We start from the raw sequence: 26,134 nt of genomic DNA on the forward strand, positions 1-26,134 counted from the left end.
GTAGCTGCTCGATCAGCCTGGGTCCCTGCGTGAGTCTGATGAACAGAATCTCCCTACCAACAGGCAAAGGACATGTAACGTGAGTGAGAAAGAAGTCTCTGGTTTACAGGCACTGGGACTTGAGGTTGTTTATTACTGCAGCGTAACCTAACCTGTCCTGACAGGTCCATTGATCCCATGCAGATAGTCGTGCTGTCAGAATCACTGGGAGGTCCCTAAATTCCTTGGGGATTTCAAGCAACTTCAAGTGCCTCAAAGCCAAACAAACCCAGAAACTTCCCCTTTAGATCAGGCCACATTCTGTCCTCCCCTTTTCCTTCCTACTGGGAAGCTCCCTGGGGGTGAAGGGACAGCCTTGAAACAACTCACCCAATGAGGGACCCGACAGCCTCTGGAACCACCTCTGAAGTGACCTCACACACTGACCACACACTCAAACTCACTGTCACCATCCTTCCCTTTGGTCAAAAATAAAAACAACACACCCACTCTTCTGGGAGTGAGTCACAAACAGAAAAAAAATCAATGGTTCTGAGCCAAGAGGATCTGCTAACAAGGGGGAAAAACTCCCAGTGGAGGTATCTTAGCAGACGCTGTGGTCTCACCCCCGTGGCCTGCATGACCAAAGACCAATCCAAACAATTTTGAAGTTCAGCCATCAGACATTATTACCCCAGGTCCTAACCCTATAATAAGACCGGAGTTTATTTAGTACTTCTTCCCTGATGAAGGAGGAATGGGGTGTGTGTGTGTGTGTGTGTGTGTGTGTGTGTGTGTGTTGTGGGAGAGGATGCTTTTTTGGGGAAGAAGTAGACTGGGCTGGGAAAGATGACATCAGAAGAGGCAAGTTCCAAGCAGAGAGCCTCCTGCTGGGGTTCAGAAAAGGCAGCTGCCTCTCCGACCTCAATTGCTTGGCTCAGGGAGATGAACCTTAAGATAAACTTGATAAACTTTTTGGATTGGTTACATGGAGTTATGTTATCTCCATTCCCATCCCAGAAGCCAAATGTAGGGCTCTGGCCCTGCTCGATCTCCTCCCCTCTGCAGTGCTGACAGCAGCTCGTATTACTCCTCCAAATCAGGGCTGGAGCAGGAAAACAAAACCAGAGCATTTTTCTGTACAGCTCAGGCAACTGGGAAAAGGGGTTAATGCCTGATTATTCCAGATGGTCCTCAGTTTCCCAGGGCCAGAGGAGACACTCATCCCATGAGCCTCCCTCTCCTGGGAATCTGGGCTGAGCTGCCCAAACTCATGCTTGGGGGAGGGGGATACAGGACAGAGATGGAGATTGTTGGCAATTTCACAAATGGCATTTCAAAACTGGCCTTCCCGTGATGCACTCTTTGCCAGGTCCCTTCTTCTTGCCACACCAAGCTGTCACCAGAGCACAAGCTTGGTCCACACCCTGGACCTCACCCAGCCCACTGCTCTCCCAAAGTTGGAGGGAGTGATCTCTGAACAAGTCTCAAGCCTGTGAAGATGGATGGATAACAGAGGGTGGATACAAGCAAATATTTATACGCGATACAGGTTTCTGCAACAAAAGTGCTCGCAGAAGAAGTGGGAGAGATGGGAAAAAGAGACCACAAAGGCGAACTGTGCTTTCCTCTTTCAACGTTCAGCAGAAAGCATTGTAGAATAACACCCCATTGGGTTTTTTCTCGGTTGTGTCCCACTGAACTTCAGCTGCTCTGTGGAGCAAAGAGCAGAGAAGCCCATTCTCTTATCACCAAATCTAAAGTAGTGGGGTCCTTGGACCAGCAGCATCAACACTGCCTGGGAACTTGTTAAAAATGGAAAATCTCAAACTATTATATAGAGAATGGATAAACAACAAGGTCCCATTGTATAGCACAGGGAACTATACTCAACATCTTGTAATAACCATAATGGAAAAGAAAAAAATGCAAAATCTCAAACCTCAGCTCCAGACAAACTGACTCAGAAACTCAGGGGGTGGAGCCCAGTAATCTGTGATTTAACAAGCCCTCCAGGTAATTGTGATGCATGGCAGCTTTCGAAAACCACCGATGTAGAGAAAGCAAGGGAGACAGGGGAGAGGAGAAGCGGAGGGGGAGAGCAGAGGGCGTGGCTCTGGCTCACACTCCCCCATCTCAACTCCTTCTGCTTCTTAGCACTGTGCTATTGGCTCCTGGGGGTCATTCTTCTCAAGTACCCAGAAGCCACCTCATGAGGTGAGAAGCTCCAGCCTCTGGTGAGACCCAGGGGACCAGAGGATTCCATGATTGTCACCACCATGAGGGAGAAGCCATGGGCCAAAGCAAGTTTGGAATTCCCTGACCACTGGACTCTTGACATTTTAGGAATTACCTAAAAATTACCTCCAAGGGGAAATCGAAAAGCAAAAGCGAAGATTCCCCTAGGAGACACTAGGGGGAGACCCATCTCTGGTCTGGGAAGTGGAGGGAGCAACTCAGGTCTAGAATTTAGGCTGCGTATTTCCAAAGTGGATTTGCTGGTGACTTCTTGCTAAATCAACCAAACTGAACCCCAAGTTTTGAGAGGACAGTCAGTGATCACTGAGTCAGAGTGGTGGAACTGGAGAGGATGGGAAAAGCATCTACCTGTCTCCCCACTCCTAGACCAATTTACAGCTAAGGAAACTGTAGAAGCTAGAGCGGGTCCAGGGTCATACAGTGGGTCTGACGGGACACACAGGTTCAAAGATCCAGCAGTCCCGTTTCCCCATCTATGAGAGACGGTCAGGACGGGTTACGCAATGCGTGGGACCCAGTGCTAAAAGAAAATGCTGGCCTTTTGTTCAAAAATTATTAAGGCTTTCAAGGCGGTAACAGTAGAGCATTAAACTCGAGAGGAGTGGGGAGGTTATGAAGCTTCCATATCCAGGTTACCCTGGATCTGGAACTGATAGATGGGGATCGCTCTTTGGGCCCCACAGGTGAGCTGTCCATACCGGATACAAAATAAGGCTTTTGCGGTCGGGGGTGGTGATGGTGGATGTATTTCCACAGTAATGACTAGAACAGCTATGGGGAGAGGCGGGTTTGACTTAGGAAGAAGAGCTCTCCCAACCCAGGCGCGCTGGAGCGTTCTCACAATCTAGGACCCAGGACAACTATAACTCCAGTCTTCCGGGAAAGGACTATCCTACCCGACAGGGCTGCTGAGAGAGGGGAAATCCAGAGTGAAAGTGGCGCGGGGACAGCCTTGCGCGTCGCGGAGGCGGCTTCTCGCCATCAGCGTGGCAAGCGTTCCCCGCCGCGCGTCCCTCCGCGCCAACGGGACTCTGAGCTGCTGCGGGCCCGCGAGCCGGAGCCGGGCATCCCCTACCCACACCTGGCTCTGCGCGCAAGGGGACGGTGAACGGCGGAGAGGGGAACAGCAGGGGAACAAATCCCTCCGGTCGGCGTGAAAACCGGGAGGGTGGCGGGCGGACACTGAGCCGGTGGAAATCTTTCTAGACCCCATCCTCAGCTAGCCCCTAAAGCCTTCCCTTCGGCCCGCTCCCTCCCCTGGGCGTGTTGGGGTGCGGGTTGCGGGGGATCTGGTGTTGGGGGAAATGATGAGAGAGGGAAGGAGGCAGGGCTGAAGGCAGGCGACCCCCAACAGAATGCCTCTGCTGAGTTGTCCTGTATAGAGCCTTTCCCATACGCAATCCTTCAGCTGCCCCAGCTTCCTGAAGACGCCCCTAAATCCACACTCGCTCAGGCGCCCCCCGCCGCCACCCCGGCCACTTGGTCGGGTCAGTTGTTCCTTCGGGTCTTCCTTCCTGCCTCTCCGAAGTCTCCCCGCCCCCGCCCCGCCCTGCAGGCTGCGGTCCCTTTAAAGGCGCGCTGGTCTGGGGCCTCCCTTCTCTCGAGGCGGACTCGGGAGCAGTGCCGACGCCGAGAGCTGCCGGCGCCGCCGCCGCCGCTAGCCCGGCATGGCCATGGCGTCCCCGGCCATCGGGCAGCGCCCGTACCGGCTACTCTTGGACCCAGAACCGCCGCGCTATCTACAGAGCCTGAGCGGCCCCAAGCCGCCGCCGCCGCCGCCGCCGCCCCCGGGCCGGCCCTCGCGCCGCTGCGCCCCGGCGCCCCTCTCCACTGCGCCCGGGGCGCACGAGGGACGCTGTGCCAGAAGGGCTGCCCGGGGGGACTTGGAGCCACAGCCTCGGGCTTCCCGACCCGCTCGCCCGCTCCGGCCTGGTCTGCAGCAGAGACTGCGGCGGCGGCCTGGAGCGCCCCGGCCCCGAGACGTGCGGAGCATCTTCGAGCAGCCGCAGGATCCCCGCGTCCCGGCGGAGAGAGGCGAGGGGCACTGCTTCGCCGAACTGGAGCTGCGGAGTGGCTGGGGCTGGTGTGACCTGTGCGGACGAGAGGTGCTGCGTCAGGCGCTGCGCTGCGCTAGTGAGTGTGAGGGCAGGGTAGGGAGGGGCGCAGGGGAAGACCGCAGTCCATGGGCGAGCAACTGCGAGGGGGCTGAGGCAGGCAGAGAGGGGGCACTGCCCAGTCTGGCTCCAGGGGAGACCTCGACTTTAACTGAGGTAGGTAAGTCTTGGAGACGCTCTGCGCCTTAGTCCCCTGCCCGGTATCCTCCAGTGACTGCCTACTGCGCAGGTATGCTTATGAGGTCTTTAACAAATACCTCTTCCCCAGACAGGTGCACGCCTCGCTCCTCCCCAGACACATATGTACACACACACACACACACACACACACACACACACACACACACACGTAGGTTGGGGTCGATACCTGAAGCTACAAGGTCATTGCCTAGTCTCCCGTGCACCTTCTTGCTTTTGTTGTAAGTTCTTGTGAGTGGGTCGTAAGGCTGGTATTGAGATGACCATTTGCCCCGTGCTTATTAGGGTAATGGCAGAATGACTTGTGTGTCTGCCTATGGTACAGGCCCATGGTACACGCCTGCCTGTGGTACACCCCTCCTCCAGGGCGACCTGTTGGGTTAGGGAGGAGATCTGGTTAGGCTGTGGATGGAAACAGGCTATGAGGTTGAAAGAGCCTGAGGTGACCCTGGATCTGTGCCCTCTCCTGCCTTCCACCTCTGGCCCCTCAGACCTTTGGACTCTGCTCTGATGTTTGGCTGTGCCCTGCCTCCTCCTCCTAGGTCACTGCTGGAAAATGACCCAACTACCTGCCCTGTCCCTTATTCCCCAGAGTTCTCAGGCCCCTCCAGCCTCCTCCTGAGCCATACTCTTCTCAAAGCCTGACTAAAACACTGGGCATCCAGTGTATAGATTTTCTGAGCAAATTTGCAGTATTCTTGAGGGTTTATTATTTTTCTCTTCCGACAGTTAGGTGTGTGTATTTCTTTAAGAGATGTCATCTTCCTACCCCCCCACCCCACCCCACCTCACATTTGCCGTTACCATGTTTGGCAGAGGATATCCATACCCATGTGTTTATACAGATAGTTTAAATATCTGAAGCACAGACAATGGTACAACCTCTAGAAAGCATCCCTGGAAATGGCTTGTGGCTTGCATCTTTCAGCAAAGCCTCTTCCCGCATGACAGCAGCCCCACAGCTTCCACCCAGCTCCAGCATTGTACAACTACATCCGCATCAGGAAAACCCGACCTTGCCTCTCTCTGTGGCCAAGGCTGTGCAGTGTGCCTCCCACTGCAGCTGGCTTCAGGGAAGGCGAGCTCAGACTCTAAGCCAGTGTCAAGTGGAAGAGGACGATGGGAGGGGAAAGTGGCTACTGCTCCCTCCACCACCAGAACTCAGTTCAGGTGCTAATTAAAAAGGAAAGGGCAAAAGATATAGAGGTGTGTGACGTGGGTGGAAGGGCTGCTGTCACTTGGCAAATGTCCCTGACCTTCAGGAGAATCAAATGCAACTTTCCCACAGATGTGTCGGCAGCTTTTGCCCTCTCTAGGGTCCTGGGGTGCTTTACTGCATCCACCAACCCTGTCAACACAGGGAGGGGCAGTATCCTCGTTGTAATGGGTTTTAATGTGCCAGAATCCTGGGAGAGCCGCTTCATTGGAATTCTAGTTTGTATGAAGACATTGGGGGAATTCCCTGGCCGTCCAGTGGTCAGGACTCCGAGCTTCCACTGCAGGGGGAACGGGTTTGATTCCTGGTTGGGGAACTAAGATCCCGCATGACGGGCCACGAGGGGAAAAAAAAAAAAAACTTTACAAGCAAGAGCGAAAAAGATATTGGGGGACTATTTGGCCTATAGTTTTATGATTTGGGGGGTGTTGTTGATAATGGTGTCCATGTGTGTGTTTGTATGTGAATATGCCTGATTCTCCATAATTAAATGAAGTTATGCCCACTTCACATTAGATAGTTTCTGGGGGCAGGAAGCAGGTGCACGGGCATGTCCTCTGACTTTGTGTGTGACTTGGTGGTCCCCGGCCAGGTGGGTTAATACCAACCAGGGATGTCTGAACACCAGAGAGGGAGCAGAGTTGGAATCAAGGGGCTATAGACAGGAGCCTCTGTTTGTTGTTATTAATATTTAACTGTGGACCTGGGGCTGGATGGGAACAGTTGAGAAATGTTCTGACGGCTGGCAGGTAGAGACACAGCCCGCCAAGCTCACCAATCATCTTTCTTTCAGTTAAAGTTCTAATTCCATGGTGGGGTTGGTTTGTTTCATCTTTGTTTCAAAAAGCAAGGGTCACAACCATGACTTTTGAAAGGCAATACTCTGCAGTGCCTAAGCGAACGGCCTGGAACCAGAGACCTAGGTTTGAATCCTTACTCTGCCTCTTGGTCTCTGTGTGACCCTGGGCACCTCTGTGTTCTGCTTCCTTGTTTTAAAAAATGGGGATGATTGGGAATTCCCTGGTGGGCCAGTGGTTAGGACTCTGTGCTTCCACTGCAGGGGAAACGGGTTCGATCCCTGTTTGGGGAACTAAGATCCCACAAGCCTAGCCTCGCTCCCCCCCTCCACAAAAAAATAATAATGGGGATGATAACATTACCTTCATGATCGTGTTCATGTGAGAATTAAATGAATTAATGTATGGAAAGGTCTTAGAACAGTGCCTGGCAGAAGGCAATATAAATGTTTAAAGCAATATGAGTGTTATTATCCCCTCTCATCGAGCAGCTGTAACAGTTTGGGCTCCTGACACTTCTTAGGTTCACCTTTCCACGCAGTGAGTACAGTTTTCCACCTCTGCTTGGTTGCTGAGCTGAGTGGGAAAGAAGGTGCCTTGAGCATCCCAGGCAGTGTGGACGCTAATCGTCCTCTAGCAATGCCACTCCTGCCTGCTGTGGCTGACAAGCGTCCTCACAGGGTGCCCATGGCTTAGAGGTCACGAAGACCCAGGCCCCTTGTCCTTGTACCACTTGCCCCCAGCACAGCGCAGTCTCCGTAAGTAGCGGTTGGTGAGGATGGTTGCCTGTTGTTACCATTAAATCTCCCTGCTCTTGGAAACAAGCAGAAGAGCTGTGGGTATATACGTGACATCTGTCTGAGCAGGAGGCTGACACTGGGTGGGAGCCGTGTTGGCAAAATGGGCTTTTAATAAGGGAAGCTTTTAGAAAACTGTCTTCCCACTGTCTGCCTGCCTTTTTAGTGAAAATCCCTCTAACTTAAGCTTACCCCTACTTCAAGGTCTGTAACTGAGCTCTGGTTAATGCTGGATTTGCCAACAGGAAAAGTTCAAAGTTAATATTCATTTCCAGGATTAAAGAAGTCATGTTTGTTAGATAGAGAAGGAAATCCAGTGGGGACTGGGAGGGGGAGAGAGAGGTAGATTGTATGAATTCGTGTGTGTGTGGTGTGTGTGTGTGTCTTGGGGTGGGGGCAGTTGCAGCAGTGAGAGCCCATTTCCAGCCTTCCAGGAGGGATGGTCAACAGCAAACAACCCTTAAAACTCTCACAGGCTGCCCTATGGCTTTGTTCTCAGGGAATGTCCCTTACAGGTTGTGGACCCTTTCTTCTGTAGAAGGCACATGGAGTTGACCTTTTACCTGTCATCACATTTTGGTGGGTATGTTAGCCATCCTGGATCAAGGAATGCTCTGGAAAATGGGGAAAGCTAAGTCCAACTCAACATTCAGGGAGGGATGCTTAGACATGCCTTGCACGTTGCCAGTGGAGCCAGTCCTCTTTCGAGAGGGTGCCGTTCAGAGCTGTGAAGTGTTACGTGATTGGGTTTATAGGGTGGAAGGGGGACCCTGGGGCTCATCATCCCGACCTTCCCCTCCTGTGATAGACTTGAATTATGGTGTGAGTATGAGGTGTTTGCCATGGAGCCTGCAGGGATGGGGACAGGGGCCCTCTTGGTGAGCGAGGCTGGTATCTCACAGAGCCTCTTGTCCAGACGTTCTAGCTCTGTCTCGTCGCTGCATCAATGGTTGAGCTCAACCCACCTCTCTGCACAGACTGGACCCACGCATGTGACAGCCACAGGCTCCTACAAACCCACCCCCTGTCATGGGTTCTTTGTAGGAGAGGTTACGGGGACATGGACATTGAGTGTACCTGCGGCAGACCCAGGAACCTTGGGCACTTGGAAAATGTTTTATTTGTCCAGGATACTAGGTAGCACTGAAGTATATGACTTGAAGTATTTTCATTAATTCAGGACCATGTTTGGCTTTGGAGGTTAGGAAAATTAAGCCCTGAAATGGTTGTTTTCTTGTTAGAGATAGTGGAATCCCCAATCCCTCCCCTGCCCCTGGCTCTGATTGGGGTTTTCTTCTTGGGGAACGTCCTAGTGGAGTGGGTTGCGGGGGGACAAGGGAGGACAGAGAAAGGACCTGGAATGCTTTGACAGAGGCCATTTGAGCTCCCCAAGCTGTTATTGTTTCCTCTCTTCCCTGCTTCCTGTATTTTCAAAAGATGAAAGTGAAAGGATTAAATGTGGGTTTAATTTTTCCCCCCTATTCATCAGAGCATGAAATTTTCTGATTATTCAGAAAATTACTTATTCGAGTAAGAGGGGCTCGAATCCCAGGTACAGTCAAAAATGATTAATGCCACTTGTCTGCCTGCCTAATTAGACTTGGTAATGAACGTGTGTGTTCTCCTGCTGATCCTGCAGAGTCATTAGGTGGAAGTAAATTGACATCTCCCCTCAGCACTGCGGGTTTGAGCCGGTACCCTCTCTCTTTTCCCCAAGTTTACCAGTGAATTCAGCCGGTGCCAAGCCTGGCAGGTAGGCCCTGAGTGACAGGGAAAAGAGAGCCCCCAGCCCAGCCGAAGAGCCCTTCCTAGCTGGTGAGGTGACCCTCCTGCCTCAGGAAGCCGGCTTCTGCGTGGTGACAGGGGCCAAAGGCTCAGGAGAGCGGCTGAGGGTCAGGGCAGACCCAGCCTAGAGAATGAGCACGGCAAGAATTCTTCACAGGTCCACGGTGCCTTTTCTCTGAGGAGCACAAAGGGTTTGCATACGGCTGCCACGCTCGTCCTCAGAACAGATTCATGAGGTCAGAATGCAGGGAGGCTTCTGCCGAGGTCTCACGTGGAGAGAAGGAGTCGCCCGTCCATCTGGCCAGGGGCAGGGGAAGGTTAGACCCTCACGTTGGGCAAACCCGACTGGCCTTGAAGATGGCCTCTGACTATCTCGGGCGTCAAGCCATTTCCCTCCTTTGGTCCGTGCCCAGCATCTCTGGGACAGGGGCAGCCCCCCGCTGGGCCGGCCGTGGGAGCGTCCTGGGTCTTGCTTCCCAGGTGCTCTCCCACGGGGCCCTCGCTGGCTCCCGACACCCACCCCTCACCCCTCAGTCTCCCCGTGGAAGGAGCTGCGTGCCGCTTTTGCCCTGCCTGCTGGGGTGCTATTAAGGCTGATGAGGAAGCTGGAAGCACATCTCTGGCCTGACCAGAGGCCCTTCCTGTTCGCATTCCTCTGATGACAAGGTGAGAATTCTTTGGCAGGTGAGTATTTGTGGGCGTGCAAAGCACGCAGACAGAACGTTCCCCCTCCCCCCATCCCGGCTTCCAGCAGCACCAGCTCGTGTAGTCCTCTCACCCACCATGGGCTTGCAGATCTGCCGGTGCCCGTGGCAGGATGCTTTCTGACCCTCCAGAGGGCCTCGTCCCACCCTGCCACCCACTCCTCCTGCAGGCTCTGTTCGGCTCTCCCCTGGCTGGGTCGGGAAGTGGTGTAGGCCGCTGACCCTGGGAAGGCCAGCCCTGACGGGGGGGATAGCTCTGCATTTAGTCACTTTAGGTTTTTTTCCAAGAGTCTTGGCAAGTTTCTCTACATCTTCAGGGCTGGATCTCGGGGCTAGGAGGAGAGCAGAGCCAGCTTTTAGGCTTTGGGGAATGAGCAAGGAGGCTGAGGTGATGACGTCAGGCAGGGCAGCAGGCTCGGTTCCCGGGTTGAAGTGGAATAAGATCGGTGCCAGGGAGCAGTCAGGGGGAGCGCCACTCCAAGGTCAAGACTGTCTTGACTCAGACCTAGGGGGGTGATATTTGGGTGTTCTTTGAGGCACCCCAACACCATGCCGAGGAGACATGGGCAGAGCCTGATGGACCCCGAGAATTCTCCATGGTGTAGTGGTGGTGTTGGCCAAAGTGGCCAACAATTTCATGCAGGGCCTGTTCTAGCCCACCCGTGGTTCCTGGCATGGAGAACATTCTTGAGAGATGCACCCATAAGAAAAGCTGTGACATTTGGTTCTCTTTTGCCTTTTTGGAGAGGAAGGAGAAAAAGCAGCAGGGGTCTGTCCTGGCACGGTTGCCCTGTGCCCAGCCTGCTGGTGGAGAGTACTCTGTGCTAGCTGAGGGGTCTGTGACCCCTGGTTGCTGTAGTGCATCCCAGATTTTCTTCAGGATATCCCTACCCACCCCTATTGCCCTAGCCTCATTGAGGGCATCAGGGGGAAAGCACGAGGGACATTGTGCTGAGGGGTGGGAAGAAGGGTGGTGTTGGAAAGTTGAGTCAGTTCCTGTGTGTCACTGGGTGGGCAGGCAGGTGACTGGTGTGTCCCTCACCTGTGACCACAGTGAGACTGGGTCATGTTTACCCTTCAGTGGAGGACCTGCACGCCACCTTCTGCTCCCCATCCCTGTTTCTTTTTTTTTTTTTTTTTTTGCGGTACGCGGGCCTCTCACTGTTGTGGCTCTCCCGTTTTGGAGCACAGGCTCAGCGGCCATGGCTCACGGGCCCAGCCGCTCCGCGGCATGTGGGATCTTCCCGGACCGGGGCACGAACCCGTGTCCCCTGCATCAGCAGGCGGACTCTCAACCACTGCGCCACCAGGGAAGCCCCATCCCTGTTTCTTGAACAAACATTTCCAGGGCAGAGCAGATCTCACCCAGATGTCTGCAGTGGCTGTTGGCTAGGGCTGCTAGAACATGAAAATGTGGCTTACAGGAACCTTTCCTAAATCAGACCACAGGTTCACAAAAGTCAGCCTTGAAAGAAGAGCGATGTTCCTCGCCCATTTTGTTTTTTATCCTTTTATGGTTTGTTTCTACCGGATGCTGGACCTGGGAAAGAATTGTCGTGTTTGCTGAAGATACAAATTGGTGTTCTGTGAGCCTGCAAGGATGGAGATATTCACGTGGAACAAGAAATACTGAGAATGGCCAAGAAGTTGTGGGAACAGAGATTACTTTTATCTCAGAGATGACTTGGCTGTATCTAAAGTGTTTTCTTGCCTACTGGCTCTGCTGAGCCTTGCAGTGCCCTTGTGAGGCAGGCAGGGCTGGGTGAATCATGGCCATCTCACAAATGAGGGGAGAAGTCACTCCCTAGCATTCAGGGAGTCAGTGACTTCTCTGCGATGACCTGGATCATTAGCAAGATCAGCACCAGAACCCAACATAGCATTTTGCCCCATGAGCTAATGTCATTGAATATGCAAGTTAGTGGAGCTTCCTCATTCATCTGCTTCCCTTCTGCCAACGAACGCTGAAATGTCCATAAAAAGAGGTACAGAAAAAGAGGAGGGTGAACCAAGGGGCGGGTAAGCCATGTGGAAGCTAGAGGATCAGCCAGATCCTGGACAACTGAGAGCTGGCAGCACTTCAGCCTGTTTTCCATGTTTGGTTTTTAAATAGGTTTTCAGCATGTGTAAATCCTGAGGTCTTGAAACAAGAGGTGAAGTTTTTCTTAAATCATAAAAGAATCGAGTGTGTCTGTCCCCTCCCCACCCCACCCATTGGTATTAGGTGTGTGTAGGGGCGTGGAAATGCAGGTTGAAGACCTTTTCCTGGAACTGAAAAGATCCTCCTTGTCAGGACCCAGGGTTCATGACACAGGACTAACCCTGAACCAAAGAAAAATTAGGTTGTGTCTCAAAGGGGACAGCGACGGGGCAGAAGAGTTGGATCGGGCCTGGAAAATAAACTGAGCTTTGCATGATGGCCCTCCGCCCTGTCCCAGGCAGTGTTGTGGCTGAGTGAGGGGCAGCAAATCTGGGGAAAGCCCCCCACTCCCACCCCAACTCTGTGTGCCTCCAGGTCAGGCTCACATTTGGGTATCGTCACTTACTTTTCTTGCTGACTTGGAGGAAGCTGTTTTTTCCATTCAAGTTGAATAGAAGCTGAAGGTTTTGTGGTTTCTGTTGAAACAATTATGTCCTTTCTGCAACTGAGGAAAGTATTAAAAATCCAAAAATAAACCTCAGAGATGCCTTACTATTCAAATGGAACAAAAGAGTCCAGCTGTAACTTGAGAGTTTTTAGAAAAAGGGGGTTGAGCGTACTCTCTGTAAATGTCTATTCTAGTGATGAGTGTTTTAAAAAGCAATCTGGAAGGACCTTTATATGAATAGGGTTTCAAGGTGAGAATATGTTGTAACCCCAGCACTTAAGATGGTGAAGCCTGTTTCTTCAAGTTAGGTTCGCCCTGGCTGGAGGTCAGAGGGTCAGTGCTTAGATGTTGGGGCAGCAGGAGGTCACTGTGTTCCTCCTGAAATATCCGTACAGCAGAAAATCTATCCAGGTTTTCTAAAGGTCAGGAGTGAAGATTCTAGAACCTCCCAAAGCCCCATCTGGATTCTCAGCCAGTTCTTTCCTGCTGGCTTCCCCAATGGCTTAACCTGTCCACAAAATCATCTCTGTGATGAGGAAAAGGAGAAGTGAGATCAGTATATCCTCCAGCCCAAGTGAGGCATTCAGAAGGGATTTTCCCCCATGACACATGACTCATGATTTAAAGTTTCCCAGCATGTGCGTGTCCTCCTCTCTGAGCATGGGAGTGGGAATGCCACCCTTGCCTGTGCTCAAGCAGGTGGGAGTACCTGGGCCCTCGTGAAGATCTCATGTCCCAGCGGGGCCAGGAATCTGGGCTCCCAGCTTCACGTGGCAGCCCCGGTGTCATCTCAGGACCTGGACTCACGAGCCTTGTCTAGGCAGAGCTCCTGGGTAAGCTAGACGATCACAAAACAGACCACTGGCAGCCCAGTCCCCGCCAAGGAAGCATTAGGGAGAAAGACCCAGTGTCCCAGCCCGAGGAAGGGGGCCTTTGGGGGCATCTCTCTATTAAATAGATGACCTGTAAACAGTGTGCTTTATTGTTACTGCACCAGGGACTGAGGGCCTCAGCAGGGAGGGGTGATCTAGCTGGGGCCTCCCAGCCAGAGATCCTGTGAGGGGGCAGGTGATAGGGGAGCCTATTGGGAAGGTCAGGTGCAGCTCGGGTTGGTTCTACCATTTTCTTCTCTCAGTGGCCTGAGGGCCTGGCCTCTGGGATGTGATGCCATTCAACATTCTCTGTGGCCTGGGTAAGAACCACAGCACAAAATGGCGGAAGCAGGTTGGCAGCCGCACGAGGGCCAGCAGGGCTCACGTCTGAACTCATGAGTGTTCACCTTCTGGACCCAGCGCTAGGTGACCAGCCCCCAGAGGTGTAAGTGCAGCTTCATCGGCCCTTGTGGTGCCTTTCCTCTAAGGGACGGCGCCCCTGCTTCATCTGAAGCTGGCCCCCGCTGGCGGTTGGCGGGTGACTTTTGGAGTCTCTGGGCAGCGTGGGAGCAGGCTACCCTCTTCAGCGGTTTTCCTGGAAGGCTCTGCTGCCTGTCCAGTGCCAATCGCCCGTCTTGGCCTGGGTGACAGGGCCTCTGGGAACTTCCCCACCAGGACTTGGTTGCTTCTGGGAGTCACTGTTTAGGGGACACCCTGTGAGCCCCATGTTAGGGCAAGAGAACAGCCTTTCTGCCCTCTTCATGAGAGACTCTATTCTTTTCTTCTCTTCTCTTTCTTATTCCTACTCCTGTCGCCTCTTCTCTGCGCAGGTATCTGCTCTCAGATAAGTGGTCTGACCCTCTTAAGGCAGCACCGCATCCTATGGGCCTGGGCAGCTGAAAGCCCTTCCCCCGTCCTGGGCTTAGCATAGGAGGATGTGAATTAGTGCGGTTGTCCCTTGGGAGCCTGTACAGCTGGTAAAGCGTTATTAATCCAACATCCCCAAAGAAATCCATTAACGAGTTCCTGGGCCAGGCACCAGCGTGAGGTAACGGATCACTTCTGTCGTCTGTTGAAACTTTGGAGACATTGATTTTCAGACTCACAGGCGCTCCTGAGAAGTGAGGCCCAGGGCAGGCTCTTTCTGCAGCCTGTTTGGTGGGGGCATGTTTATCTTATCAAGCTAAAAGCCCCAGGAATAGAAAGTTTTCCGCTGGGGGGAGGTGGAGGGGATAGGACCTCAGCTGGGAAGAGAAGGCATCGGGCAGGCTGGCTGGTGCCGGCCCGGGGTCCCCAGTGCCCGTGACTTACTTCGGAGGAACAGGGAGGCTGGGCTGATTTGAGCAAAGCCTGGCTCACACGAGGCCCGGAGTCCTCCCGGGGCCGGTGATTCCCCCCTTCGTCACTCTGTCCCTGATGCCAGACCTGGAGGGAAGCTATTGATATCCCGTAGCCCAGCGGGATGACTGAGGGCCGGGCTGAGGAGGCGGTCTCCACCTGCTTCGGAACGGTCACCTCACGGCTCCAGCGCCTCTTCCACAGGCTCCCTAAGAGTCATTTGGGATCCGTAAAGCTCCAGGCCCTCCAGAGGTTCCACCCCAAGGCCCGGCTTCCTCGAGGTAGGTCTGAGTCATTCCAGATGGGGGTGCTCAGCGGGGGGTTGGATACCTAGTGGCCTCTCCCATGGACAAGGCAGTGCGGGAGCCCCCTGGCAGCCTGGTATTTAATGCTGAGCTCGGCACCACTCCTTGGCCCTCCTGACTCCCCAGGCCCAAAGCTCAGGTGCTGCCACCCTGCCAGGTTTAGGTGGAACTTCAGAAGCTGTGTTGGCCGTGGGCTTTAACAGCCTTTCCCTGACTGAGAATTAGGGCCAATCAGTCCTCCTAATCTGGTCCCTGAGCAGGCAGAATAGAGATGGGCATCTTGGGGGGGGCCACTCTTTTCCATTCTGCCCATCCTGTAGCTCCCAGGGGCATCACACCTTGCGAAGCTGCTGAGCCAGCCTTCCGAGGACCCCGGAGCAGTGACGTTTCCTAGGCAAAGGCATCTCACCTGCACGGTTAGTGGAGGTGCCTATGGGGGGCACACAAGCAGACTGTGTGGGGCTACAGAGGCTGCAGGCGGAACACAGCTGGACAGGAGCTCCAGCCTCAGGCAGTGACTGGGCTGCAGCTTCCTTCCTGGAGCACTAATTAAAGTGAGAACAGCCCTTGCTGGGGAAGGATAACGGGACAGTGTGGGCTGAGTGAAAGATGGGGAGGAGAGACTGTAGCAATTCAATTTTCATAGAATCTGAGGTCACTTACTCCTTTTTTCAAACGAAGGAGGCTGAGGCCAACAAAAGTTGGTGGCAGCTACAGGACCAGGGTCTCGGGCACCTGCCTTCCAGCCTAGCATTCTTCCTGATGGATCAGACTAGCTACAGCATCTTATATTTCTGCAGTGCTCTTCTGGTAAAGATACAAGGGATTTGTGTTTGTTTGGGTTTTTTATTTGTTTTAAATATCATTTATTCCCTCCAGATCTCTGTATGTTAGGGGTGGGAAAGGGGTGATTCTGTTTCACAAACGAGATGGCGGCCCAAAGAAGTCAGGCCCCTGGCTAAGGCTTAGAGCTGCACAGTCAGAACTGGAACCCCTCACTGCCGGGTTCTACTCATCTTACTGGCCTCTAGCTGCTTCTCTTCGATGGCTGTATCTTTGGAGCACATCAGCTTTCCTTGGGTTCCCGGCCCCATTTGTCTCCATGCTGTTCTCACACACATTCGGGGACAGGTGGGCATTTGGGTGGGTCCCAGCACTGAGTCTTAGGTATGGAACTAAACTAAAAAGTCATCTCTGGGTTAAGTTTGTGAAAGCAGCATTTGAAAGGCAATGTGATCTTAACTGTGGAAAATGTAATTTTCTTGATTACAGTTTTACGTCTTGAAAGGTGGGAATTTCACTTCCACTAGATCTAATCCCCATTTGGAGACAAATACTGTTTAGCCAGCCTGAATAATTTATCCTCATCGATAGCCTGATACATACTGTGACCCTCACACAGAGGACAGCTGGAGACTGAGTTCCTCCATTTAATGTTCACTCGTGTCTTCGTGTCCATCCTCCCTCCTTAAGAATTATTCAACAGAGCATTTCCTTGCTCCTTTGCTCTTCAGCTCAAGGAGTTACAGATTTAATGAAATCAATCAGGCCTGGAGTGGCAGCATTAAGGTCTGGGTAAATACTGCACTGCAGCCACTGCTCGTTTAACTTGTGTTAGCATTTGGGTTGAACTGATTGGAAGAGGAGGGGTGAGACAGGATGCTCAAAGAGGATGGGAGTGGTGGACTGTGGACTGTGGACTCTGCAGTAGCTCTGTGAGTGACCTGTAATGTAGCATTTAAGAGAATGGGCTTGGAGCCAGGTCAAAGTTTTTAAAACATTTTATTGAAGTATAGTTGATTTACAATGTTGTGTTGAATTTCTGCTGTACAGCAAAGTGACTCAGTTATGTGTATATATATATATACTTTTTCGTATTCTTCTCCATTATGGTTTATCACAGGATATTGAATATAGTTCCCTGTGCTATACAGTAGGACCTTGTTGTTTATCTATTCCATATATACTAGTTTGCATCTGCTAACCCCAAACTCCCAATCCTTCCCTCCCTCACCTTTCCTCCCCCTTGGCAGCCACAAGTCTGTTCTCTATATTTGTGAGTCTATTTTTGTTTCATAGATATATTCATCTGTGTCATATTTTAGACTCCACATATAAGTGATATCATATGGTATTTATCTTTCTGACTTACTTCACTTAGTATGATAATCTCTAGGCCCATCCATGTTGCTGCAAATGAGCCAGAGCAACTTGAGCCTGGACTGTGGATGCCAGGTGGTAGGGCCTTCCTTGTACAGATGAACCTCTCTGAGCCTTAGTTCTTCCCATTGTAAAATGGAGCAAAGAATCCCCCTCCCAAGCAGGTGTCATGTGTGTTGAACGTGACATTGACGGAAACCATTCGACATGATGCTGGTCACAGAGCAGGCCCCTCGTCGGCAACTGCTCCCAGAAAGACTTTTTTTTTTTTTTTTGCGGTACACGGGCCTTTCACTGTTGTGGCCTCTTCCGTTGCGGAGCACAGGCTCCGGACACGCAGGCCCAGCGGCCATGGCTCACGGGCCCAGCCGCTCCGTGGCATGTGGGATCTTCCCGGACCGGGGCACGAACCCGTGTCCCCTGCATCGGCAGGCAGACTCTCAACCACTGCGCCACCAGGGAAGCCCCCCAGAAAGACTTTTAATGATGGCTCAAACTGGGTCATCCGTGTAAGCCCCCAGCACGCTGTCTGCTCTTCCGTCTTACCTGGGCCAAGGTGGGTCTCCCACGTCTCAATGAAAGAGATAGGGTTTGAAGGTTTGCCCAGGCAGAAATAGAGGAGGAGCACAAAACTCTTAAACACATTCTCTGGAAAAATTCCTATCATTGACTTTACTATGTCACTTAATTAACAGGCAGGGGTTGGATTAGCCCACCGGGCGTCATTAGGAGCTAAGCGAGCATGCTGCCAAGGAGCAAGTCGTATGTCATTTTAAAAGGCTGCTCGGGGGTCGTTGGCACACAGGCCTGGCTCTCTCCAGAAGTCTCTGTGGTCCTGGCTACAGGGATACAGCTGTAAAGAAGCCTTTGTATGTCTTCTGCAGAGAAGGCCTCAGACGTAATCTATTTACTTTTCTCCTCCTGCAAAAGTCTCCTTTCACCCGGTTGGTTGATGGTCAATTGATGATTGGCACTCTGAAATCAAATGACATCAGAGCAGGTGTGGAAAAACCAGTTGGATGCAGCAGCCTGGCTGTCCCATAAAGGACTGCACCTCTCTGCTCCTGGCCTCTCGTGACCTCCCGGCACTCGGACCGGGCGTACCTGTGCGCACGCACCTGTGTGTGCATTCACATCTGCACACCTGTCGAAGCTTCATCTCCTGCCCTGTGGTCTGCAGATGCCTAGGCAGGACTTCTTGCAAAACTATTTGGCTGTCCTTATCTTTGGGGTCTGTGGAACACTACCAAAAATATACTCAAGCTTAGCAAGAGGCTAGGCAACCCTTTGCCCCCTCTCTAAGATGGCGTTTGCTTTAAAAACAAAAGCTAAAAACCAAAAAAAGCCTTCACGTTCCTCATTCCACCTCTGCCCCTCACTACTAGGCCCACGTCCTTTCTCTGCCAGCTGCCCAGATTCCTCCGTGTGTCTCCTCAGGGGCCCCAGGGATGGGTGCAGGGGGCTCTGAGCCCTGGAGAGGGGGACCCCACCTGCTTTGTCTCTCCTACACCCAGAGCGGAGTGACACATGCTTAGAGGGAGCGGATGCCCCTTCTGAGGTGACCTGAGCCAAGAGGGCATCTGGCAGCTCCACACTGGCCTTAGTTTTCATGGGCTTGTTGCTGTTTGTAAAATTCCCTTAAACCCAACTGTCTACAGTGTTTTATTTTTTTAATTTTTATTGGAGTATAGTTGATTTACAATGTTGTGTTAGTTTCTGCTGTACAGCAAAGTGAATCAGTTACAAATATACATACATCCACTCTTTTTTAGATTCTTTTCCCATATAGGTCATTACAGAGTATTGAGTAGAGTTCCCTGTGCTATACAGTAGGTCCTTATTAGTTATCTATTTTATATATAGTAGTGTGTATATGTCAGTCCCACTCTCCCAATTTATCCCTCTTCCCTGCCCCCCCCCCCCCCGCCTCCGCTTTCCCCCCTGGTAACCATAAGTTTGTTTTCTACATCTGTGACTCTATTTCTGTTTTGTAAATAAGTTCATTTGTATGATATTTTTTAGATTTCACCTATAAGCGATATCATATGATATTTGTCTTTCTCTGTCTGACTGACTTCACTCAGTATGACAATCTCTAGGTCCATCCATGTTGCTGTAAATGGAATTATTTCATTCTTTTTTATGGCTGTCTACAGTGTTTTAAAATATTTTTTCTTAAGGTGCTCTGGCAATAGGATTTATCTTTTCCTGTGGTGACAATCAAAACAGGATTTTAATATCTGTATTAAAATATATAACTTTGAATCTATATATACATATATGTATATATGTGTGTGTGTGTATATATATATATATATATATATATATATATATATATATATGTATATTCCTTTCATCCACTTGTTCCGTTTACACAAGTCTTTGGATATAACTGGCTGTCCTTTGGAACAGTACTTGGTAGGCCCCCTCTGGTAGGCCCCCAATAAATACATGTTGAGTGGATGCATGCTTGCACACATGAAAAACTGACTAGTAATTAGGTAGATGTGGAAAGATAGGAGACATAATTGGCATAAAAAGGTTTAACTCTCTGTCTCTGAGTATGTGTGTCCTGGTGGGTGCCCATACTTTAATTGTCCCTGTTCAAATATTGTGCCATGTCTTTGCACTTCTATCTTCATGGCCACACCCTAAATACAACTTGGACCTTTTTGGATGTGGTGTCAGAGGGTCCAGATGACAGGTCTCCTACAGACACTTGCATGTGGGGAATGAGGTTCATTTGGCTTTCCCACCCTGGACCCCACCTCATGTCATTTACTTGTACATTTTTCCAAAATCTGTTGCCTGCTGCCACTATCGGCCAAGGGGAGCTTTTCAGAGATGCTCTGTAATATTGCACTGAGGGCCTGCAGACTCGCGTATCTCTATTTTCTCCATCCACATCTCCTGACCATTTTCATGCATAAGGCCCCAGCACCACAGTATTAAAATGACAATAAAATGGGGCACATCTCTTTAAGGTGCTTGAAGCATCATTGGCAGACATAAGGCATATAAAATATAATCCCCAAAATTTCAGTCAACTAAAAGAATAATTAAAATTAAAAATAGGTTTGCTGTTGTAAAAAATGGAATTAATTTAAAAGTAGAGTTAATTTTAGACAACCATGCAATTTATAGTTACAACAGAATGTAAATATCATAAACATTGGAAGTGTAAATAATATAATAGAGTGAAAATCAGGGCGTGTGGGCAGCGTTGACAGGAGGGAGAGTTCTAGCGTAGTCCTGGCAGGGAGTTAGTTAATACTATCTAAAGTGGAAGCATGAATTGTTAAAAGTAGATTCAACCCTATTAATTTTTTTTTTTTTTTGCGGTACGCGGGCCTGTCACTGTTGTGTCTTCTCCTGTTGCGGAGCACAGGCTCCGGCTGCGCAGGCCCAGCAGCCATGGCTCACGGGCCCAGCCGCTCCACGGCATGTGGGATCTTCCCGGACCGGGGCATGAACCCGTGTCCCCTGCATCGGCAGGCGGACCCTCAACCACTGCGCCACCAGGGAAGCCCAACCCTATTAATTTTGTTTATAGTTTTAAACATATATACACATCCACACAAGGCAGGGTGGGGGGCATGGTTCAGGGTGTAGCGCCCCCAAAGAGTGAAGTGGCATGAAACAGACCACATGGGAAGGTGCCCTGGGGTCAGGCCCTGTCCCCTGCCTCGCTGGTCGCAGGGCGGGCACGCCTGACACTTCCTTTGCTCCCTGCATCATCCATCTGAACTTGCCGGGAACTGTCCTGCCCTCCCTCCCTCCCCCGGCCCCTCGCACTGAGGGCCTGCAGACTCGCCTATCCCTATTTTCTCCCCCGCCCACTACTCTTGGGCCGGCCTGACCGCAGTGGCTTCCCTTTGTTGGTGCTTTCAGCCTAGGGTTGTGTGGTTGTGTTGGAGACAGATGAGTAATGGGCCCGCCCGCCCGAGAGGCACACCCACCCACACCCACCCACCCACCCCCGTGGGGCAGGATCGTGCCTCTGCAGGCCAGCCCGTGTGCCAAGTTTGGGAAGAGGGTGCAGGGGTCACATCTGGCCTGCTTGGAAATGTGACCACCAAGAAGCCAGGCTCAGGGAATAAAGAACGGACCCTTTAGATCCAGGGACCAAGGCCCAAGGAAGAATTTTAATACCTGCTTTGGCCCCTGAGCAACAACTCAGCAGGACCTTTTGCCTTTCCCTTCAGTACAAAAGGGTGGCTTGAAAGTGCATGTCACCGCTCTAGCCCTGCCGCACACAATGCTGTTACGTCATTTTGTGAGAGAGTGTGGCCCAAGGTCTCGGGGTGGCCTCGTGTCCTCAATTCATTCGAGACTCCTCAGCACCACCTCCCCGGAGCACGTTCTCCCTCGACCTGCCTGAGCTGGGCGCCTGCTTCCCATAAAGCCACCCATCCCCGCCCTCCATTTTACCTGGGGACCCAACGTCTGATCAAGACTTGAGCGCGTTCAGCAGCATTCCCTTGCGGCTCTGTGCACAAAGACGGCACCCCGGTGAGTCCAGCCGTCCACAGGAAGGCTGGCTTCTCTGACCCGGGACATGGGCCTGGCTTCCAGGCCACTCCTCTACCATAACATTGACCCTTCCTGTTGGCTTCCTGGCCTGCATTCTGTCACAGTCTGTAAGGGGTGTATGTGTGTGTGTGTGTGTGTGTGTGTGTGTGCGTGTGTGTGTAGTGTGTAGTGTGCGCAGGGGCAGTTGTGTGTCTCCAGGCCCTCCAGGCTGGGGTTCGGGGTGCTGGGTACCCTCAGGGTTGGCCTGTCCTCTGAAACAATGAACTACATTATATGGTCTCCCTAGAGCTGGGGTTCAGGCTCCTTCCTGGTAACATAAAGATGCAGATGTCCTGAGCTGGATGTCTGACCCCAGGAGTGGGGAGTTTCCATTCTCTTGCTGCCTCATTAGACGTTTAACCAGGAGTATGAAAAATGTATAGATTGTGTTGATTTTGGCAATGGCCACAGCCCTCCAAGCTTGACAAATCCGTCTCTCTACCTTCCCTCTCTCCAGCATGACTCATCCTCTTGTGTCTCTGCCTCACTCCCCTGGGCCATCAAAGGCAGGGCTGGAGGCAGGTAGGGGCAGGTAGGAGGAACTTAGGTGAGCAAGAAAGTTCATGATTCTTCTTAGTTAATACATTGGAAGAGGACCCCAAACTGAGAGATCTGAGGGCTAGCATCACATGCTAAGTCAACAGGAATCCAGCTACCCAGACTCAGGAGTCCCAGGCTTGAAAGTGACAGCTACCATCTGGTGAACATCTACTCTGTGCACGCACTGTTGGGTGCTTCACGTACACGCTCTCTAGTTTTGGCAACACATCTGCTGGCAAGGAAGATATCATTACTTCCATTTTGCAGGTGAGGAAATCGAGGCTGAAAATAGATTCCATATTTTACTAAGGTGAAGTAAATTGTCCAGGCATCTCATACCCAATTAGAAACAGGGCTTGCATTCAAACCCTGATCTGTGTGGCTCTGGAGGCCAGATTCTGTGTCCTCCGAAGCTCCTGATTTAGTGTTTTGCCACTTGCACCCTTTCTAAAAGACCTCTATCATGCACATGAAACAGTGTGCTTCAGGGGCCGCACGGCCTGTCTGAGGATGCCTGACTTACAGATGCCAAGTGGGTGCGTTTTGGTGCTCGGAGCCTCTGTGCGTTCTGAGCTCTCCCACCATCCTCATCTCTCCACGCGATGGGGCAGTTGGCTCTGTTTGGGTGTCACGGGGTGCAGAGTTGCAGAGGCTGGGCCTCTGCGTGGGGAAGGCCGAGCGCCCACTACTTGTGGCGCTTGACCTTGACTGAAGAGCTGGCCTTTCTGGTGCTCTGAGGAGCTCAGCGCAAGAGCCTCCGACTGCTGCCCGAGTAGTTCATAGTCTCCCAGAGACGAAGGGGCCGTGGATGGAGGACCAGTCCAGAGCAGGCAGACAGTCCGGATGGGTTGTCCCAGGCCGAGTGGCTTGGCCGAGCTGGGACTCAAGCTGTGAACTGGCACTTCTCAGAATGAGGTAGAGGCCTTGGGGAGGGACGTTCTTGCTGTTACCTGCTAGGGCAGAGGAGAAAGCACTCCTTGCCCAAATCCCTCTGACCCGTGCTCTCTTCTGGCCTTGGGACCCCCTAACCCCCATCCCTAATAAAACCCATCCCTGGCCTCAAATGGTGCATGGTAGGGAGGACCAGGACCAAACGGAGGGGATGGTTTCCCAGAAAACAGGGCTATCGAGAAGCAGCCAGGTGTGGTGGATTTCCCTTTGCAATTCTGCCACTCGCCCGCCGTGTGGCTCTCGACAAGTCTCTTAACCTTTCCAAGCCTTAGTTTCCTCATCTCTAAAATAGGAGTAGAAGAATGGAACTGGAAACTTACATCCACGTGAAAACCTGCACGCAGATGTTTACGGCAGCTTTATCCATAATCGCCAACTCTTGGAAGCAACCAAGATGTCCTTCCTAGGTGAATGCATAAATAAACTGTGGTCCACCCAGACACTGGAGTAATATTCAGAACTGAAAAGAAGTGAGCTCTCAAGTCATGAAGAGATACGGAGTTACCTTAAATGCATATTCCTAAGTGAAAGAAGCCAATCTGAAAAGGCTACGTAGTGTATGATTCCAACTATCTGACATTCTGGACATTCTGGAAAAGACAAAACTATGGAGAGAGTAAAAAAATCACTGGTTACCAAGGGTTTAGTGGGGTGAAAGGGATGAATAGACAGAGCACAGAGATACTTAGGGCAGTGAAACTATGCTGTGTGATACTGAATGGTGGATACATGTCATTATATATTTTTCCAAACCCATAGAATGTACAACACCAGGAGTGAACCCTAATGTAAATGATGGACTTCAGGCGATAGCGACAGGTCAGTGTAGGCTCATCAGAAAAATGCGCCACTCTGATGGGAAATGTTGGTACAGGGGGAGGCTGTGCACGTGGTGGAGGGGCAGAGGGTATACAGGAACTCTCTCTATACTTCTGCTCAGTTTTGCTCTAAAAAATAAAGTCTGCTTTTTAAAAAATAGGGGTAGAAACATGTCATACAGGCATAGTACTGATAACGTGAAGTCATGTATATAAGCTGTCTAACACATTGTAGGTAGTGAGTAATGGTAGCCGCTGTCACCACAATGTGGGTTCATGATTTTTCTTTGTACCTTTAGTAAAGAATATATATTCATTATAAAAGAATATATATTCATTATAAAATATATATTAGTAAAGAATATATATTCATTATAAAATTATAAAGAATAAATATTTATTAGGACTCCCCTGGTAGCACAGTGGTAAGAATCCACCTGCCAATGCAGGGGACACGGGTTCGAGCCCTGGTCCGGGAAGATCCCACATGCCGCGGAGCAACTAAGCCCGTGCGCCACAACCACTGAGCCTGCGCTCTAGAGCCCATGAGCCACGACTACTGAAGCATGCGTGCCCAGAGCCCGTGCTCCGCAACAAGAGAAGCCACCGCAATGAGAAGCCCGCGCACCGCAATGAAGAGTAGCCCCCGCTCGCCGCAACTAGAGAAAGTCCGCGTGCAGCAATGAAGATCCAGTGCAGCCAAAAATAAATTTTAAAAAAACAATATATATTTATTATAAAAATTTAGACTATAAAGAGAGGAAAAACACTTGAAATCCCATTACAAGCATATCACCTGCCTTCCAAATTTCTCTCTGTGCATAATATATATGTAAGTATGTGTATGTTTTTATATAATTAGGATCACGAAACACAGCCTTTTTCTCTTTCAGTAATATGCTTGTGGACATCTTTCCAAGTTGACCAATCTACATCATCTTATATAATGGCTAAATATACCATAATTGTAGCTGGCCCCCTGTAGATGGATGTGCAGTATTTCTAGTATTTTGTTGCCATAAATAACTGTGTGATGAACCTTTTAGTGGAGACGTATTTAGATACAAATAAATACACACTGAGGATAAATTCCTGCAGGAAATTGGTATCACCAATAAGGCAAGAACCTTCTCATTTACCCACATCCTCTTTAATACTGGAAGTTATCAATTTTGTTTAACAATTTTCTTTTCTGAAACTAGAGCAAGATTTTAGAAGTTCAAATATTGGAGGGGGTGGGTAGGAAGGCAGGGAGGAGAGACATCCCAGGTGGGCAAAGGTGCCTCTCCGAGGTGGGGGAGAGTTGCCCCTCACCAGGCTCCATGCACACCTGGCACCTCACCTCTGCAGGGAGCCGACACCAGGGGCCTCCCTTGCTCAGGCTGGGGAGAGGGGCTCAATGGGGGTCTGAGGTTGCATCAGAGCCTTTTTTATCAGGACTCAGTGGAGGTCTGGAGGGAGGTCAATGGGCAGTGATGGGATGTGCACAGACAGGCTTCCGGGATGAGGATGCCAGATGCTGTGGCTACTGGTGAGATTGACTAGGATTTTAGCCAGTTAATATGAATAGCTAGTATTTATTGATCTCTTAATTAGCATCAGGTGTTGTGTTATGATTTACGTAATTACCTCGTCTAATGCTCTTAGCAACCCTGTGAGGCAGGTACTGCCATCGACTCCATTTAGAGAGGAAACTGAGGCACGCAGGAGTTAGGACACTAGCCTAGGGGTAGGTCAGCACTCACACTCTGGTCTCTCCACTTCAGCAAAAGGCAGAAGACCATTCATTCCTGCCTCTATTCACTCAACCAATTCATACTAACCCCCTTCCAAATGCTTAATAGTGGCTGGTCCTCTTGAACACTGAGCAGGGCCCAGAGCAAAGGGCTGGGAAAGGGTGGACTTCAGGAGCTGCAGCCCTGGGGGCTTAGAGGGCCGTGTGGTCGAAGAGGACACTAGAGGGCCTGAGGTCTGAGGGGAAATCTTGGAGCCATGTGGAGAGAGGTGCTTCTGGCTGGGGGAGCAGGGGGTGTCGAGGTTGCAGGGTGCAGTGGGGCTGCAGGTGGTGAAGCCGGGCCGGGCCAGCCTGGGACAGACAGGCACAGAGAGCATTCTAGGTGGTCTCTGAGTGGACATGGTTG

General features: G+C 51.2%; 1 protein-coding gene across 1 annotated transcript in view; it reads left to right on the plus strand.

Annotated features, from left to right (window-relative positions):
* The first annotated feature begins 3,839 nt into the window (after nt 1-3,839).
* Nucleotides 3,840-26,134, plus strand: part of RASSF5 (Ras association domain family member 5) — a 72,187-nt gene continuing 49,892 nt past the window's right edge. Inside the window, exon 1 of the mRNA XM_027082835.1 lies at nt 3,840-4,371. Within this exon, the coding sequence (XP_026938636.1) occupies nt 3,906-4,371 (466 nt within the window). The 5' untranslated portion in view covers nt 3,840-3,905. The remainder of the gene's footprint in view (nt 4,372-26,134) is intronic.

Source organism: Aethalodelphis obliquidens, unplaced genomic scaffold, assembly GCF_003676395.1.
Source record: "Aethalodelphis obliquidens isolate GAN/ISIS:26980383/991018 unplaced genomic scaffold, ASM367639v1 scaffold48, whole genome shotgun sequence".
Taxonomy (NCBI): domain Eukaryota; kingdom Metazoa; phylum Chordata; class Mammalia; order Artiodactyla; family Delphinidae; genus Aethalodelphis; species Aethalodelphis obliquidens.